Source organism: Tripterygium wilfordii, chromosome 1 (assembly GCF_013401445.1).
Source record: "Tripterygium wilfordii isolate XIE 37 chromosome 1, ASM1340144v1, whole genome shotgun sequence".
Classification (NCBI taxonomy): Eukaryota; Viridiplantae; Streptophyta; class Magnoliopsida; order Celastrales; family Celastraceae; genus Tripterygium; species Tripterygium wilfordii.
Window position 1 is genome coordinate 6,758,911 of NC_052232.1, and position 18,487 is coordinate 6,777,397.

General features: G+C 36.5%; 2 protein-coding genes across 5 annotated transcripts; both read right to left on the reverse strand.

Annotated features, from left to right (window-relative positions):
* Positions 1-244: 244 nt before the first annotated feature.
* On the reverse strand, positions 245-2,210 carry LOC119993242. 4 transcript variants are annotated; one of them, XR_005466525.1, is made up of 4 exons: positions 2,017-2,210; positions 1,730-1,922; positions 1,402-1,476; positions 245-1,280 (listed from the first exon to the last, which is right to left on the reverse strand). XR_005466525.1 is itself a non-coding variant. In XM_038840310.1 (4 exons), the coding sequence occupies exons 1-3, from the start codon at positions 2,168-2,170 to the stop codon at positions 1,448-1,450; spliced, it is 408 nt and encodes a 135-aa protein (XP_038696238.1). In that variant the 5' UTR covers positions 2,171-2,210; the 3' UTR covers positions 245-1,280; positions 1,402-1,447. The 4 variants fall into 4 exon arrangements, 3 of the variants coding, with proteins under 3 accessions (XP_038696238.1, XP_038696314.1, XP_038696433.1); XM_038840310.1 differs by having other exon boundaries at positions 1,402-1,508; XM_038840386.1 differs by lacking the exon at positions 1,402-1,476 and having other exon boundaries at positions 2,017-2,208.
* A 5,542-nt stretch (positions 2,211-7,752) lies between these two features.
* On the reverse strand, positions 7,753-13,940 carry LOC119995461 (U3 snoRNP-associated protein-like EMB2271). Its single transcript, XM_038842008.1, has 8 exons — positions 13,816-13,940; positions 13,286-13,721; positions 12,321-12,663; positions 11,710-11,934; positions 10,728-10,956; positions 10,095-10,273; positions 8,941-9,006; positions 7,753-8,279 (listed from the first exon to the last, which is right to left on the reverse strand). The coding sequence occupies exons 2-8, from the start codon at positions 13,717-13,719 to the stop codon at positions 8,202-8,204; spliced, it is 1,554 nt and encodes a 517-aa protein (XP_038697936.1). The 5' UTR covers positions 13,720-13,721; positions 13,816-13,940; the 3' UTR covers positions 7,753-8,201.
* Positions 13,941-18,487: the final 4,547 nt, after the last annotated feature.

Below are 18,487 nucleotides of genomic sequence, written 5' to 3' on the forward strand. Positions count from 1 at the left end.
CTTGCTTTTTTTGTTGAACACTTTGCTGGTGAGTCCACATGAATCCATGAACATATAGCTTCAGTTAAAGTTACTGAAACCCACCTTTGACCACCCCTTGTGTTGTGGCCCTTCTTTTACTTTTTTCTATTCCATCACATGAACAGAACTCACCATTTCCATGTGCTGCCTGTTTAATTGAACCCCTTTATAGGACTATGTATCACAACTTCACAAGTTAAAACATACAGAAACCTGGCTAAAATACTGGACAAATTTGCAACAGCTTTGTGCACTGATATTCTTCCCTTCCCCTAATCTTGATACAAAAGCATAAATTACTAGAACTAAATTAGCAAACAACAGTAAGGCTAAAAATACATAGAGAGACCCCCTGCACTTCGACCGTAAAAACACAGAAAGCCGCTACATTAAAATATAGTAACATCCCCCGTGCTTTGAGATCCCTGAACACAACCCCACCCCCGTGCTAATCACAAGGGGTGTCTCTTTCAGAATTGAAAAGGCAGGGGCCTATGTGTTTGATGGACAAAATTCAGGGGTGCAGTAGTCTTGCTGCACTTAAGCTGTACATCAAAACTAAAATTAACAGGTGAAACCATCAAATTGAGGCAAATCCCTTTCCATCTCAGTCGCCTCAGCCATCGCTCTCTCCATGCACTTCTCCTCTGCCACTGTCATTGGCTGCAAGTTCATGACTATACTCTAAAGCCTACACTTCTCTATTCTGTGATTCTCAGCCTTAATCTTTAAACCCTTTACATCCCTTTTAGTTAACTTTAGTTCCATCATTACATCACTTAACTCCACGACTCTTCTCCTAAGAGGAATTACATAGTATCCCATGCTTTGCAACTCTTCCAATGCCTTCCATATTTCTCACACTTTGACCTGGAAATTTGCTGGTTTTAAAGAGTGAATTTGATCAACTGTTTCTTCAAAAATCCTATCCCACCCAGCAATGAGTTGCTTTCTGGTGAGATCAGTGTAGCCCCGAAGGTGATAAAAATGTGGGTTTTGAGGTATCCCCTTTAAAGTTCGAGAAATTATGGTTACCGATAAGGGGGAATGGGAAGCTGGAGCTTGGTTTGTTTCTCTCGTCACATCAGTTTTCTTGTTCTCCAATGGAATGCAAATACCATTTTGTTGAAAAACCAACTTGTTCTCTTTCTCTGCTTTCTCTATATGAGGCTCTTCCACATTGAACTCTTTCTGGCTTGTTTCCTGATGATTAAACATTGAGTCTTTCTCCTTCTCAGCATTAAAGATCAGACCGATTCCTGAGAGAATAGCTCATTCAGTTGAAATAACTATATACCCGTAAAAACAAACAAGGATCCCACCTGCCTGGCTGCCTCTAATGAGGGGTCAGGGATGGGAGGGGCAAATGTATGCCCTCACCTGCATTTGCGAAGGGCCAGTGTGAGTTGAAACTATGAAGCTTAAGTCAAATTGGATTCATCCTCACTTGTGTCTCTAAGATTAAAGCACTAACTCTGTGAGAACTGCTGTATAAATTAAACTAAGTAAAACACAGAGTAAAATGAGGCTTTAGCTCTGCAGGAAGACTGTTTCCCCAATCCGAAACAAAATTCACAGCTATTAATGAAACAACAATGTAAAACTGGGTATTCGCAAAAGAACCCTCGTCTTAAAACTAAAAGAAATTTGTACGAAAAAGCCGTGAAAGAAGAAAGAATAATCAAGAACTTCCATGATCAATACTAACCACCACCCATCAGCAGCCAACGAATTTTTCTGATCCTCGAACTTGTTCGCGACATTATCTTGAGAAATAACAAAATCAACTGACTTTACAGCACTGGAACTCCGATGGGCATTGCGTCTTACGCAAACCACACGCCTGTGGTGGCATCTGTCACTGTAATCTTCCCTAACCGAGCCCAAACTAAACTGGGTTCCTGTCAAAAATCAACATCAGTTGAGCGTTAATAAACCAGTTTATCGCCTTATAGAAATGTGCGAGTGTGTGCGTTAATGTGTGAGACTACCGACCAGATGCTGGTGTTGGACTGTGTGTGTTAGCAAAGGTGAAAGGTGAGGATTCTGCCATTGCCGTCAAGAAAAGGAACCTAAGAGCAGTCTCAGTCTTCAGTATTGTTGGATGAATGATCGGATTGTGTTTTTTTTTCCGGGGCGATCTGGGCATCTCTCAGATTAGTATAATAGTATGTACACCCCCAGTTAGTTTTGAAATTTGTGCCAATACCACCTAGTTTATGTACGTACCCTTTTTGTTTCTTCGTGTTTAAGCTTAATCCCACCAACATATCTTGATAAAAGACAAAAAGATACTTTTCATCACTCAATTATGGGGTGAGTTTCATTTTTATCCCTAAACTTTTCTTTTTCCATTTGCATCCTTCAATTATTGAAAAGTATCATTTTCATCCTTTTAAGTGAGAATGAAGTTGAGAAAAACCGGATCTGATGAACAATATGATGTCACGTGAATTTTTCAATGGTCGGATTTATTCGAGGGATAAACATGGTACTTTCCCATAGTTGGGGGACGAAAAAGGAAAAAAAAACTAAGGGATGAAAATGAAACCCGACCAATAATTGAGGGATGAAAAGTAGTCTTTTGCCCTTGATAAAAAAAAATCCCACCAACATATGTCAACTCCTGTCACTTTTTAAAGTAAACATACCCCCACTTTTTAGTGCCAAATGACTCAAAAGCCAATCTCTCTACAAACTTCCATGCCATCTTGGACTGAATTACCGAAATGCCCCTAACAATTCTCCCATTTCCTCCTCCTTCCTGTTGTGGAGTAGACCCTCAGATCTTTTCTATAGAATTAACTATCAACAAGTCAAAGAGAAATTGAATTTGAGATAACACAATTAACAAACACAAGATTTATATGACAAAACTTCAAACTGGAGAAGAAAAAAAAGAGTGTTGTCAAAACCCTACATCTTGAATCTCTAACTAAGAAACCTAGGCAAAACCCGAGAGATACACTATAAAGTTATCCTCATTTGTTATCTCTCAATGCTCATCGCACACAACCCTTTGATTTCTCTCTTTCAAAAACACTAATGTTTACTAGTATTTATAGTATTACAAAATCTCCTAGTTCAATTCTACCTAGGAGTTCCTCCCTAAGATGTTTTCAATTACAAATATGATATCAATCACGTTCCTAATTAAATATCAACTTTAAAAACGAGTTTTGTCGCAACTAGGACTCTTTCGTAGCAATTTAAATTGTTCACGTATTGTTGCAGTCTGCCAGCTGTCCGTACGCATACCTGTGCCATTCAGATATATGTACGTGCATTGCTCCACTATATGTTGTTTTGCACCAACCGTCCAGACAGCTTCCTCGCTCGTCTGGACGGATGCACACATGCCTGATTTCTTTGTCTTTTAATGCCATATTTTTGACCAAAATTCAACTCTTCCTTCCTCACCTTCTCTCTTTCAAGGAATTGTCCCATCTGTTGTCTGCCACCACCGACGAAGCCATTCCCAAAGCGTACCTCCATTTGTTAGGAGAAGACGTCATTCTGGAAGAGTCGTTTACCACAATAGGGTCCCACTCACTCTTAGGCCAGACCCACTTGAAACTAGGATCACCTTTCATCACCAAACTTCAATGCCACCTTGCTCTGATTTTTTCTCATCTGTTTGTTAAGTCCCACATCGGTTGGGTCTCCCAATCAAGAGTGGTTTATAAACTCAAGCCCACTCCCTTACATCCAACAAGGCATTTTCCTAGCATTAGTGAGTTGGGCTTTGGCCCTTAGTAGCTGGGTTAAAGAGGAACAAAGTCGTACAAGCTAGATGTATCTTTAAGAACCGGACAACCCAAAAAGGACAATATTGTTGGCTTTGTATGTGGGTGTGGATTCACAACACTATTGATCAATTATCTACAAAACCAGTCTACCATCGCTGGAAATAGCAGGGACTTTCTGGCTACCATGGAATCGTTGCCATCATTGTCTTACAGTTCGGGTTGCTTCTTACTAGAGAAGGCAAAGGCGTGAGAGGACTTGATTTCATTTTTTATAGAGGGAAGGGTAAATGTAGATGGGTAACAAAATTATGTCCAGTCCAGATGACCAAATTTGTCAGACTTGTATTAAATCAAGTTTGGACATAAGTTATATGTCGAAAATATGGATCCAAACACACAAAATTTATCCGGTTTAAAACCGGATCCGAGTCCAAACATATCAATCTTGTCCAATTTACTTGTCCGGACCCTAACCTGGATTAGATTATTGTTCGATTTACTTGTCTTGATTTAAACGAATCCCAATAAGGTCAATTAAGTACATATGAAATTCAATCTAGATTAGGGTTCGAACATATAAATATTTTATAAACATATGTTGTTATCCGATCCGAAATTAATTTTTTGCCACCCCTAGATAAATGTGTGGGTGTAAGGGGGTTTGTTTGATAAAAGTGATATTTCACATATCTCAAAAAAATTGTTTATCAAAAATAGTATGACACATACATTAAAAATGATATTGGGCTACACATACTAATTCATGGGGTGTAAATACCGGCGCCCTTCTTCTTAAAGTCTTTACAATATTAGGAAACTAAATATTTAGAATAAATACTATAGGTCAACTAAAATTTTTATAGGAATCACTCATATAAGATTTCTAAAAATCAACCACAGTGAATTATAAAGAGGCGGCTAAATGTACTACAATAGCAATTCAAAAAATATTTTTCTCATCAAGTGCGATTCCAATGAAAAAAGCAGAATTGTCTTGGTCGACAATAATTGGGGGTGTTTTTTTTTTCCCTGCACGATTGGAACAATAGTTTGGGATGTGGGATCTACCATAGAAGTTCGAATGATTTCTGCTCTTGCTAAGAAACAAGATCAAGGAGTCTAGAAGAATAAGAAGGCTAAGATGCGTAGATTGATTTTTAGGAATCAATCATAACTAATTAGAATTAGCCCAATTAATTCTGATTACAGACAAGTATGTACATTACAAAACGAGTAGGGGAACCATTAATATGAACTCTGAAAATCAAATTGGATTTGAACATGCTTCTGCATCCAAGAAAATGTGACTCACTAAAGATGGTTTTTCAGAAATTAAAGATGGTTTTTCAGAAATTGAAAGTTTTTAAAGTTCAGACTTTGTGGTTTTAATCACTGAATGCATTGATAAATTCTTGATAGGCAAAGAAAAAAGATGAGAAAATCTAGTTTACTCTTTTGCAAATCGAAACACCTAAAAAAAACTTAAACAGTCCGCACATTTCCACATGGTTCTTTACTCTCATTAATCTGACAAAACACAGAGACAATAGTGACTTTTCAGTTTACTAGAGCATTTCCAACGGGTAATCAAATGGAGCATCAAATCCAATAACTGTCATTTTGGTTACCCAACCCTCTAAATTTTCTCTCCAATGGAGAATCAAATTTGCTTATTCAGATTTCTGGATGCAAAAAAATTACTAGATGGGAGATAGAATGGGTAATCAAATGGTGGGGGCAAAAGTACATGGAGCTGTTGGGTCCCAAATCTTTGGAGCTATATGTCCATCTCCAGCGTCTACATCTCCATCTCCATCTCTGGTATAGTAGGTGTGCCATCTCCATCTTCATCTCCGTCTCTAAAAAATAAAAGAAAAAGACCAAATCTTTGATGCAGGTCCGGATGTGGAGACCACCACCGTCCTTCTCTACCATACACGGGTTTGGTGTCTATGGTTTTGAGTTAATGGGAAAGATCGATGATAATGGGGATGGTGGTGATAGTGGGGCTGGATGGAGAAAAAAGAGATCTAGAAACAAACCTTATTTTGATATTTAGGGTTAAGGTCGTCATCAGAATCGCTATTGAAGTTTAATAAAAGGTTATGATAATGATTCGTTGAATGACACAAAGAAAAAAATCAAGGATTTAATATATACAGCCCATTTGGGTGACCATTTTCAACAGCCATTTATGGTTGTTTAACCATGTGGGTGTTTGGGAGTGCGTTTGCACTGCGTTCAGTTGCAACACACCTCACAGCACCACAGGTTTTTGTGACACGTCAAACAGCTTTTGCATTCCAACTCAACTCACAGCACCACAGCTTTTTACCTCACAGCACCTCACCACACCTCACAGCACTCCCAAAGGCTTACAATGTATGTTGAATTGTCCTACGTAATCAAATTAGGTCAATTATTTTATTTTAGATTAATGTACAATATAAACATTAAGTGATTTTATATTAATATTATTAGTCATCTAATATAACCGTAATTTAGATATGTCAAACGCACCTCACAGCACCACACCGCACCGCACCACAGTTTTAAAAGTGATGCGCCAAACAGCTTTTTGCGTTCCAACTCACCTCACAACACCACAGTTTTATTACTCACAGCACCACACCACACCTCACAGCACCTCACAGCATTCCCAAACAAGCTCCATATATTGTCATGAGTCACCAAATGACAATTTCATGACACATATTTCAAGACTATTTCATGACAATAAAATGGTCATTCTCAAATGGTCCGAGTTTTGACAATTTTGAGACCATTCCAACCACATATTACAAGATTACCCTCAACTTTTCTCTGATATTACCCTTATCGGGTCGCTAGCGCACACCTCCTCTGCTTCCTTAATGCTCCTCTACTTTGTCTGATATCCCTTCCAGGGCTGCCTTCATGGGTCGCATTTGAATTCGACCCGGTCCGACTTGCCACCTCTTCCGTGGCTAGTTAAGAATACATGGACTCCTGAAGGATTGAGCCTTGGCAGAGTCTGGTGTCCTAATTAGCGCTCTTGGTGTTAGGAGGTAGACTAGCTATCGTTGCCATTGTTTAACAGCTCCTTTTCTTGTTCCAGGGAGTCGAATGATCGAAATAGTTTATGATAGTTCTCAAACACTGATTTCTTATCAAGTCACCCCCAATTGTTTCCTTCCACATAAGAAATTTTTATATATATTTGTAATATATTTAAGCAAAATATGTAAGAATTTAGTTGAATATATTTAAGCATTAAAAGATATATAAATGTTGGGTTTATATTAATGTAAAATTTTTAGCAATGTTTTTATTATAATTATAAATTGTTTAGAATTTATTTTGCTATTTATTTAAATTTGTTACAAATTAAGTACGTAATACCCCTGCACATAATTTACACAACAATTGTAACACCATATATGCTACCAGCAAAAATAGAACCAAACATCTATCAGCATTTCAGGAACCATATATACTACAATTTATTACCACAATTTATTATCTACAACATATGCTACAATATATGTTAATGACCAAATTGTTTACTAAACAGAGCCATAATTGCCGTTGAAAATGTGATAGTGGATACTACATCAAAGTGAGACATCATATTATCAAAATGAGACATCATATTAAAAATAATTTTTGACGCAAAATTTCAAAATTTAAAATTTTGAATTGATTTCATCTAGGAGGAAAATTTTGAAAAACATCTTTTTGGTTTGAATTTGTAAATATTTAACAAATTATTTTTATCATCGAAAATGGGTTTTACTATAATGGATTAATTTAATTGTGCTATTTAAAATAGATTTAAAAAATGATTACTCATCTAATTATTTGGGTTGAAGTTGGTAACTTAATCAAATAAGGTACCTCAAACAAGACATCAAAATACCGTAATAATAATCAAATGAGCGTTTTGATGTCTCCCACTCGAGATGCTCCACAAAGTGGTAAAAAGTTCTAAATAATTCTTGACTTTCTGTCGAGCAATCCAAAAACTATTTCAATTATTTAATCTGTAGTCAAACTAAGGCAATTGTTTCCCAAATTGAGAAGAAAACTTTGCATGAAAATTGTTTAATCTTGTACTCCATTCTCCGCATAAAACGAGCAAAAAAACTCAACGACCACTCCTATGGGCTATATATATTCATTAGTACCCACACTATTTCTCGTTTCTACTTCGTTGCAAGATTCTCGCAATTCCAGTCGACGTTCTCTGATAAAATGTAATGGTGCATCTGTTTCCTTGTTCCATTACAGAGGACAGACACACTACATAAACTGGCAAAAATTAACAAAGTATGCCTCGAGGGAAATATCTTTCTTTTTCTTCTCTTTTTCTTTCATGCTTCTTAGTATTTGGTCACCCGGATCTCTTGGGCAGTCAAAATTGAAGAGATCTTACAAAACGCTTGCTCTAACTTATGAAAGCTTAAGGGGATGAATGGCAACTCCATTGCAGGCATCCGAAAGACGTCCCCACCTTCCTAGACGAGGTTCCTGTTGCAAAGGAATTTTAAAGATAACCCAGAAAACATCAGAGACACAACAGACTACTATTTTAAGGAAGAATGGTCATATCATTAGAAGCAAAATAGTCTACAAAGCAAGTATTGTGTTAATTTAGAAACTCTATCTAATTATTACAGGGACAAAATATCTCCCAATCAAAGGTTCCGTTTATCAAAAAGAAAGGTTCCAGCCAGAAAATGAGAGAACAGGGAAGCAACAATCAATATGTCGCATCCCTCGCTGTAGTTACGATTGCCCTATCACTTCTTCTCTGTTTTGGAAAAAGAACTTCTAGGATTATACTAATACCAGAGGCCTTTTTGCTAATATTTACAGCAGTTAACAGAGAGGACATAAAGAGGAAGCTACATACTTCTCAACAATCTACACTACACAAATACCTAACTCCCAAACCCACTGATCTTAGGTTTTTATGCATACTGAAACTTATTATAACATTCCAAGTTCAGGTTTTGAATAGACCATAAACATGCAAAACAAAAGTTGAAATAAGATTGTTTAAAAATTAAAATTAAAAAAAAAAAGTTACCTTTTTTCTCAACTGAGTTCCTCAGGTCAAATTCAGAATCATAAAACCAAGAGAAGAGAAACTATGTTAAAAGTGGAACAGTAAAGCACAAAAATTTACCTGTCCAACTCCAGCAATGAGGAACCGTCCAGATTTTGCAAAATTCAGGGAATTCACAAACCCCACCTGCGTTCCACAAAAGGTTTTGTGGACAAAGAAAAAGAATTTGAAGCAATCATGCATCAAATTATGGACTCGACATCAACAGGCCATCATAATAACAGCCAAAAAATATGTTCCAGCATGTCTACACAACACTTAAAATTCGGTAGTATCTAAGTTTGGACAAAACAATGCAGTCATAAACCTAATGAATCAGACATGAGTAGACTGCATTCCACTTGTCTGAGTATAAACACATTCAGATACATGTGACAATTGAATACTACGCATATTTATAAAAAAAAAAGCCACACAAAATTTATTTCAAATCACAATCTTTGTATACATTGCCAGAGTAGGATACATTCTAGCAACATTAAGGGGAAAAAAAAAAGTTCCCCTAAATTGTTTACGAATTTCCAAACAACTATTAATCCTAGAGAGAATGTAAATCTTAGCAGTAAATTAAAGCTAGAGACAAGACCAATCATAAATTTTTGAAGTGCATCTATGTGGCATAATCAAAAAAGACAAGAAAAAAGAATTCCAAGACTATATGTAGCCTTAAAACTGATTCTGGAAATCTTGAAGCAATAGAGTGTTTTCTTTTCTCTTTTGCAGGGAGGAGGATTCAAACCTCCAACTAGAAAGTCTATGGTAACAGCAGTGGAGGTGGTTAATCTTGAAGCTATATTATTGAATGAAATAAATGGTTCGGCTCTTTTCTGCAAACATATCTACTAAAATTTTCAACTCATTTGCTACCGCTTTGCCATCACATTTACTAGGGTAAGATAAACAACTCTCGTGCACAAGGCTCTCCGTAGTGGGCAGGATCGAGGACGGGAAGGATGTATGCAAACCTTACACCATATAATACGTGGAGAGGTTGTTTCCAAGAATTGAACATGTGACCTCTAGTTGCAGGTTGCCTACCACTGGACCACATGTCCACTTATATCTCATTGCTAGGGCTATAATCAATTTTTAAGAAAATGAAAGTAATTTAGAGTATCATAAATAGTTATCACTTATTACTTATTACTTAGCGATAAGGAGACTTTTCCAGTGAAAGAGCTAGCCAAGCTGATATTGTTTGCAGTAAAACTTACCAGTGGAAGGTCATATAGTGGACGAATGTCTTTGGTTTCACCTTCAATAGCCCATAAGCGGACAAAACCATTACCAGCTCCTGATGCAGCAAGATCACTGTTTCGGCATACACTGACTGAACTGACCCAGGAACAAGCTGATGAACAATGATTGCTTCCAAGATTGTGATCACCATTTTCTGCTTGGGAAAAATCAAAAGCCTCTAATTAGAATAGAAACAAACAAGAAGATGCTTAGCACCGTAAAAAACTTGATATGAAGGGTCTCCTTCAATTTTCTACTCTCTTCTTGTGAAATCAATAATATAGGCATGCAACAGATAGTGGTAATGGGCAAAGGGGAATAAACACACCTATAAATGGAAAAAACAAATTCTTAACTGGTTACTTGCTTCAAATAACAGAAGAGACTTTAATCAAATAAGAAGGATAGGACCAACACTTAAAAATCATCAGTGGAAAACCTGTTATTTTAGTCATAAATCAAGATTAGTATGCTGAGCAGAAGCAATATTTGATGAAAACATAGCTGCGGCTGCGCTTTCCAGGAAAATCATTTCACTTTATTTTGTTCCCACTTTCCAGCTATTGCAGAATACAGAGAGATAAAAGATGGATATTAAACACACTCACCAGCATGACCATTGGCAATTATATGACTATTGCTGCCACTGAAATTGTTAGTGGGAACCGACAGAGCATGAGCATTTTTTATGATGTTCACAGGCTTCTTTCGCACTACATTCCAGAGCTCGATGCTTCCATCGTCTGAACCAGATAAGAATTCATCGTTGCTGATAAAGCAACAACATTCTAGATTTGACATGGGAGCTCGGAAAACCAGTCGTGACTCTTCAGGAACCTATTCAGCATATAAATAAAGAAATGAAGGATAACACTACAATTAGATGTAGAACATTCATCAAAAAACCTACTCCACAAAAACAGCAGCTCTTGAAATAGATTGTTAAAGATACAATTAGATTATACAGATTCCTTATGCATAGAGTTCAAGAAAAATGTTAAGCAAACTACAGGAGATAGCCGATAGTTAAACTTCTGAGAATATAGCTACTAGTTTTTCCAGCAAGACAGCCTCCTTATTTTAAAAGGAAAAAAAGGAGGATAGAGCAGCTCTTAATGGATGGGCTACACAAGAAGAGTAAGGGTACACACTGCATAAGGCTTCCACCACTGCAGTGTATAGGGAGGCCAATGTGTTGGTCAAATTTTTTATGCCTAAAACTACTCTTTTCTATATTTTTCTCCCTAATAATCCTAGAAAGAGCTCTGACTGTTTCTCAATCCTCAGATAAACTACGCAGGAATTGTTGCCCTAAGAAAGCCATTTGGAGATTGAAGTCTCAATTAAAGCAGTTTTTAATTTTCCGGTTGCTTGAGAGGCTTCTCTGGGAATATCCTAGCATTAAAAATCTTCAGAGAAAAAGGTTTTTCAGTTTGCGAATAGATGTTACTTGTGCAAAAGAAGATGAGGAAGCTTTAGCAATTAAAAATCTCCAAAGAATATCCTAGCATTAAAAATCTTCAAAGAAAAGGCTTCTCAATTAAGGTGCATGCCATAAAAAGATGAGGAAGGATAAAAAGCATTGTTTACCTTAAACAACTGCATAGTCCTATCACGTCCAGCAGCCAACACCCGTTCTTTCCGTAGGCAATCAATTGATAATACCTCACTTTGGTGACCAAATAATGAATTTATATAAGCTCTATCTTCAGCATTCCATATCTTGATTGTTCGATCAAATGAACCAGAAAAAAGTTCGGTAGTCCCTTGCCTAAAGGTCAAGCATGACACAGGCCCTCTGTGACCTGGAAAAGCCTGCAGAACAAACAAACTTCAGGTTCTTGCCCAACAGTATATGAAATTAAAAAAGACAAAAACTTAAGATAATAGAAGGTGTGTCGCCCATGGGCCAACAGCGTCATTCAATAAGGAGACTATACTTAGAGAGGGTGAAAGGTGCAGCCAAAATGTTGCAGAATTGGCACCAAATTCCCAAGCTACAAGATTAGCCCCCCCCCCCCCCCCCCCCCCCATCAAAAATCCAGTAAAAGCTCTACGAGTGAGAAATCCCCTTTGAAACGTAAGTAATCGGTATTCTTGACTCCTCAGGTTTAGAAACTTAAATGCTATTGCTTAACCCATAAACCAAGAATTTAGGAACACCTAATATCATGCAACAAATATATATAAATAAAGAGTACCTGAATATGATCTCTTGTACGGGTGTCCCACAAATGAACATGCCGGTCCAATCCTCCAGTTGCCAAATACCGACCATCAGAGCTGACAGCCAGTGATAGAACGTGTTTGCTTCTTTTTTTTGCTTGACCTTGTGGGTCCTTGACCCCATGTGACCTCAGCAGTTCCTCACTAGGCCATAGGTATTTTTCACCTTTGCCGCTATTTATGTCCCAGTGCATAATAATTCCATCTTTGGAAGCTGAAAAGCCCATTGAATCATCCTCAGATAGAGCTACAGCAGTAACAGATTGCCGGTGCTTTACCAAGATCCGAAATCCATCAACAGCTTCAGGTTTCTGAACCCTAAGGTACATAAGTAACATAACAAAGTTAGGATAGACATGGTACATAACTAACATTACTATGTCTCTCCTTCTTCTTTCAGTAGATATTAATATAGAGCATACAGAATACAGTTATCTGTTATTCAACACTTCTAATGACCACCCATCAGGCTTCAACTTTATGCCTACACAAGAAATTGGATACATGGTCCATGATGGTTCTTGAACAAGAATGTCATGACATTTCATTAATCTGACATTTACAGAGGAACTTAATAACTTCCGCAACATAGCAAAAAGGCATCCTTTACCAAAATACTCAAATACATAAACAAAAATGTAGCAATGTTTGAAAATGTAGAAATGTTTAAGTAGCCATTGACAAGCACAAATATGCTACAATCTCCAACATAAAGTATGAATTGCTAATGTAGACAGTCCTTCCAGACTACAATTGCAGATAATATTACAAGCAATAAGGAGATGAACATACCAATTCATACATGCAACTGAATCAACAGCTAGTAGTAAAATTGATTCCAAAAACAAATGGGATCAAGGAAATACTAATAATACTAGTCAAACACAGCAAATATGAAATGCAATACTTTATCAGAAATTAAACATTGCAACTTGATTACCTGGAAGCAATTACTCTCCTAACACGGCCACTCTCCTCCAACTGCTCCTGCATCAAAATCTGCGCCACGAGTGTATCCCTCTCGCCTTCTTTCTCAGTCCCTCTTCCATCCTCGTATTCATCTTCCTCTTCCTTCTTTCTCCTCTCTGCAGCTCGGTACTTCTCTACCAGCTCTGCAGCTAAACGGTGCCTCTTCTCATCTGCATTCTCTTCCTCATCTGCCGCCAAGTCTCCGTCTTCTTCTCCAATGTCGGAGCCCAGGATTTCACTGTCGTCCTCTGACTCGATGTCATCGTCCTTGAAATCAATTTTTCGCCTCTTCTCGGGTTCGGCACTAAAAAGGGGGTCTTCTTCCATAGAGAATCTCTTGCCCATCTTATTCCTTCCCTTAGGACCTGTGTCTTTCTTCTTTGAATTTTTGTTCTTCAGGGCCATGGCTGATAAATTCAACAACAAAAATCGTTAGAAAAATTGAAGAAGTTGGAATTGCAGCTGGAGTGGAGAACTTGAGACTTCATAGTAGTTATGTACCTTGAGATTGAGAGCCAAATCGTGATTGCTGGTCACCGAAAGATGGTGAGGCTCTACTCCGCAGGCGGTAAGGGCAGCGAGTTGCAGTAGTGCGGTGTGGACCAAGAGAAGCGAAGAGAAGGAAAAGGGGTTTTTTGGAAAAGTAACACTTTCCCAAAACTATTTTTGAAATTTAGCACACTTTTCTAAAAACTGGAAAACTAATCCTTTTTATCATTTTTCTGACAAAAATACCCTTATCACATATCACAATACACACATATGCCCCTCACATACCATAATACACAAATTTATCGGGAAAACCCAAAACCCAACTTCCCGAAACTTCATTCCTCACATATTCCACTGCCGACTGTGCCACACCAAGTTTACAGGTGGTTCTTCGGCATTCTGGTCCAGTTTCCTTTCATTATATCTCGGGCATTCTTGGGCATTGTCGGCATTTTCCTCTTTTTCAGCAATTATAATCTCTGTCGGCATTCTCCTCTTTTTCAACAATTATAACCCGAAGTGAGTGCTTATTGAATTCGCATTGTATATATGTTTGTTTTGAACACTCTCACCTTACATTGAATCTTAGACATAGCATATTCAGTTGACTAAACTATGCCATATGATCGAGTATTTTAAATAAATTGTTCGAGTATTTAATCCAGTATGTTATAGTTTTTAAAATAAAATATTCGAGTATTTTACAGTATATGTTCGAGTATTTGAAATTTTTGTTCGAGTAATTGATTATATCTGTTCGAGTAGTTGATTATATCTGTTCGAGTATATTAAAATTCTTATTCGAGTATTTAGATTTATAAAGTGTTTCTGAATAAATTTTACACTTTTCTTTTACAGAAATTGGTATTGTTGACATTGTTGTTATATACGGTGGAGACTGAGAATTTTCAAGAGGAATTTATAAATTCATTAGTGGTACTGGGAAATGTTTAGTAGTAAATGAGTCAATTTTCTATGAGGATTTTTTAGAGAAGATATACAAGATTATGGGAATTGATCGAACTTCGAATGAGGTGGTCATGAAATTTGTCTGTAACACACATTTTCATATTTGTCTGTAACACACATTTTCATATGAAACGGTTGGTTGTATTACTCGAACCAAATATAGTATTACTCGAACATATACACAATTTCCATTTAGAAAAAAATGTATTACTCCAACATATAAACTATTTACTTGAACAAATATTTGTAATACTCGAACATATACACCATTTACTCGAACAAGAAAATGTATAACAAAAAAATGTTCTTCACATCTCTTATTAACTCTGTCAGACTTCAAAACGATGCATTTTCGATCTCCTTCCGAATCTCAACTGGGGTGAACACCGAGTTAACTTTTAGGTCTTCAAAATCAGTCCTCGGAAACATATTATAATAAGGAAACACACTAGCGGATCAAAAGTTACGGATGATCAAAGTTGAAAAACTGAAATACTCGAACATATAAAACCAAATACTCGAACAACAAATCTGAAATACTCGAACAATAAAACGAAATACTCGAACAACAAATAAGAAATAATCAAACAGATACAACAAAATACTCGAACAAAAAATATGAAATTGTAGAACAGATAAAACAAAATGCTCGAACAACAACACAAAATACTCGAACACATCTCTTATTAACTCCGTTGGACTTCAAAACGATGCATTTTTGATCTCCTTACGAATCTCAACTGGGGTGACCACTAAAGCGGATTTTAGGTTTTCAAAATCAGTCCTCGGAAACATATTATAATAAGGAAACACACAAGTGGATCAAAAGTTACGGATGGTCAAAGTTGAAACACTGAAATACTCGAACATATAAAACCAAATACTCGAACAACAAATCTGAAATACTCGAACAATAAAACGAAATACTCGAACAACAAATATGAAATACTCGAACAGATACAACAAAATACTCGAACAACAAATATGAAATTCTCGAACAGATAAAACAAAATGCTCGAACAACAACACAAAATACTCGAACACATCTCTTATTAACTCCGTTGGACTTCAACTGGGGTGACCACTAAGTTGAATTTTAGGTATTCAAAATCAGTCCTCGGAAACATATTATAATAAGAAAATACACAAGCGGATCAAAAGTTACGAATGGTCAAAGTTGGAAAACTAAAATACTCGAACATATAAAACAAAATACTCGAACAACAAATATGAAATTCTCGAACAAATAAAACGAAATACTCGAACAACAACATAAAATACTTGAACACATAGACAACACATATCAACCACTCGAACCCCAAACCTAAAATACTCGAACAACTAATCTTAAATACTCGAACAACAACACAAACTACTCAAACACATAAACAACATACTCGAACCTTTGTCTAGAGTTCGAACTCGAACAACAAATAACCTACTCAAACCCTAAATAACCTACTCGAACCACAAATTACCTACTCAAACCCTGAAACCCTACATTGCTCGAATGAAAAATCGAAACCCTAAGCACTGCTTGAATGAAAAACTCAGACCCTAAGCACTGCTCGAATGAAAAACCCAAACCCTAAGTACTGCTTACTTAAACCATAAATACAACAGTAAATAATACATACCCATGAAGTACCAGGTGCACAGGGGCGATCGAATGAGGCAAAAATCATAGATAATAGCGTCGAAGACGAAGGAAAATGATCTCGAGGAAATCCATGTTGTTTCAAAGGGATTAGGGGTATATCTGACAATTCATTTGAAAAGAGTGTTACTTTTCCAGTTTTAAAAAAAGAGGGTTAGTTTTCTGAATTTGGTTTCTAAGAGTGTTAGTTTTCCAAAAAACCCAAGGAAAAGAGAGACGGTTAGGGTGGCACCGTTAGAATCCCACCCCTATTTGGTCCCATCTAGGCATCAGGCCGGGCCTGACCCTCAAAATGAGGCCCAGGTCGGGCCCGGCCCAACTTTGATTTTTTATTCTTTTGATTTTTTTTAATTTTTTTGGAATATTCAATCGAATAATATTGAACAATATTTTATAGAGGGTGAAATTACATAATATATATACATATATATATATATATATGAGAAATTCTCCTATGTGGATCAAAAGTGTGGACCGAGTTTGTGGACTTGTTTTTCAACCATAGATGTGGTGGGTCCCATAATAAATGTGTGGCCCCCACTTATGTTGTGGTTTATTACAACCATTAGATTTTGATCCACAAACTTGGTCCACACTTTTTGGTCCACATAGGAGAATTCCTATATATATCTCAACTAGGTTGGCACCTATAGACAATATACCTTTAATCATTTGCATCACTCTTATCTCTTTGACTATAAATACATAATTATAAAGTTACAATTTATTATCTATGAGTAATCATTCATTAGCATTGGTAGAACTATCTTCAATCTATTATGGTATTGATAACTTTAACTGATTCATTTCTTCAGCAAATTTGGCTACTTGTTTCTCCTCTTGCAGTCTCTGGTTTGCAAAACTCTGATCTTTAAGGCAGACCAATGCTTCTAAGGTTTGTGGACCAAGACTGCTTCTGGTTTGTGACACAATTCTCCCACCTGCACTAAAAGCTGCTTCTAACGCTATGGTCGAAACTAGTTTTGAAATCTATCCATGGATTTCCTTTTCGCAGTTGTAGTAGAAGAAGTACGATATTGAGGATTTATGCCTCTTTGAATCATACCAGTAAAATCATGCCTTTGAACAAAAGTAAATGGTTGTTCGGCTCTAACCATATAATCTATAACCTCGTCATGAGCACGTGTTTCATCATATTGAAAATTAGCAATATTTCCAGTTTGATCTACATTTAATTGATTTGTGTTCTTATGTCTACATTAGTGTTTTGTCTACATCTTGCGGAATGACGGTTCAAATAACTAGTACCTCCACCTGATCCACCACTTATGAGCTTACCACAAATTTTACATTTTGCTTTCACCTCTCAAACATTATTTGCATTTGAGACTCTATGTTTATCAAAAGCTAACCATGCGACACTACTAACCAACTTTTTATTTTTTTCTGATACTAGGGAGGGGGAATACCCACAGACAAACCAAAGGACTAAACCTCTACTTGCAAAATCGATGATTGCATTTGCTTGTGAGATACATTTCAATTGAGAATCTAGGCTCTACAATTGCAAAGCTATGGAAAAAAAATTGTAATAAAAGTTGTGAAATAAACTATGAGGTGTTTGGAAACTAAAAGTAGAAATGCCCTCATTCGGAATTTGATTAGTAGGAGATCATATGAATTCCCTCATAATTAATTCCTCATCATCAATAGTGGTAGGGTGATCAACAACATTCCCAAGGTCCATACTAAAGCAATTAAGTAAATTAAACTGCAAGAAATTATAAATAGGAAATTACCCCAACAATTTAATTCTCTACAATAAGTTGAAGATGAGTTGCCAAATGCCAATGCCCAATAATGCTTGTACAAATTGCAATTCACATTCACCTAATAAAAAAATAGGTAGTGTTAGACATATAATTATATAAATACAATTATAAATCATAAATTCATAATAGATTAATAGTGTATAAGTATGTATATTGGTATTTGGTAATTGGTATGGTAGTAGGTATAAGGTATGAGGTATTGCGGTATTGTCTCTGTAATTGAAGAGATGTCTCATATCAAAATTACAGAATATCATAAGCA

Bases quoted from the DNA above. Each gene is read 5' to 3' on its own strand.
- LOC119993242 (XM_038840505.1), bottom strand. From the start codon at position 2,170: ATGCCCAGATCGCCCCGGAAAAAAAAACACAATCCGATCATTCATCCA. The intron at 1,923-2,016 runs GTCGGTAGTCTC...GATTTTTGACAG, and splicing joins CAGTCCAACACCAGCATCTG to GAACCCAGTTTAGTTTGGGC.
- LOC119995461 (XM_038842008.1), bottom strand. From the start codon at position 13,719: ATGGCCCTGAAGAACAAAAATTCAAAGAAGAAAGACACAGGTCCTAAG. The intron at 11,935-12,320 runs GTACTCTTTATT...TTTGTTCTGCAG, and splicing joins GTACAAGAGATCATATTCAG to GCTTTTCCAGGTCACAGAGG. The intron at 10,957-11,709 runs GTAAACAATGCT...TATGCTGAATAG, and splicing joins GGACTATGCAGTTGTTTAAG to GTTCCTGAAGAGTCACGACT.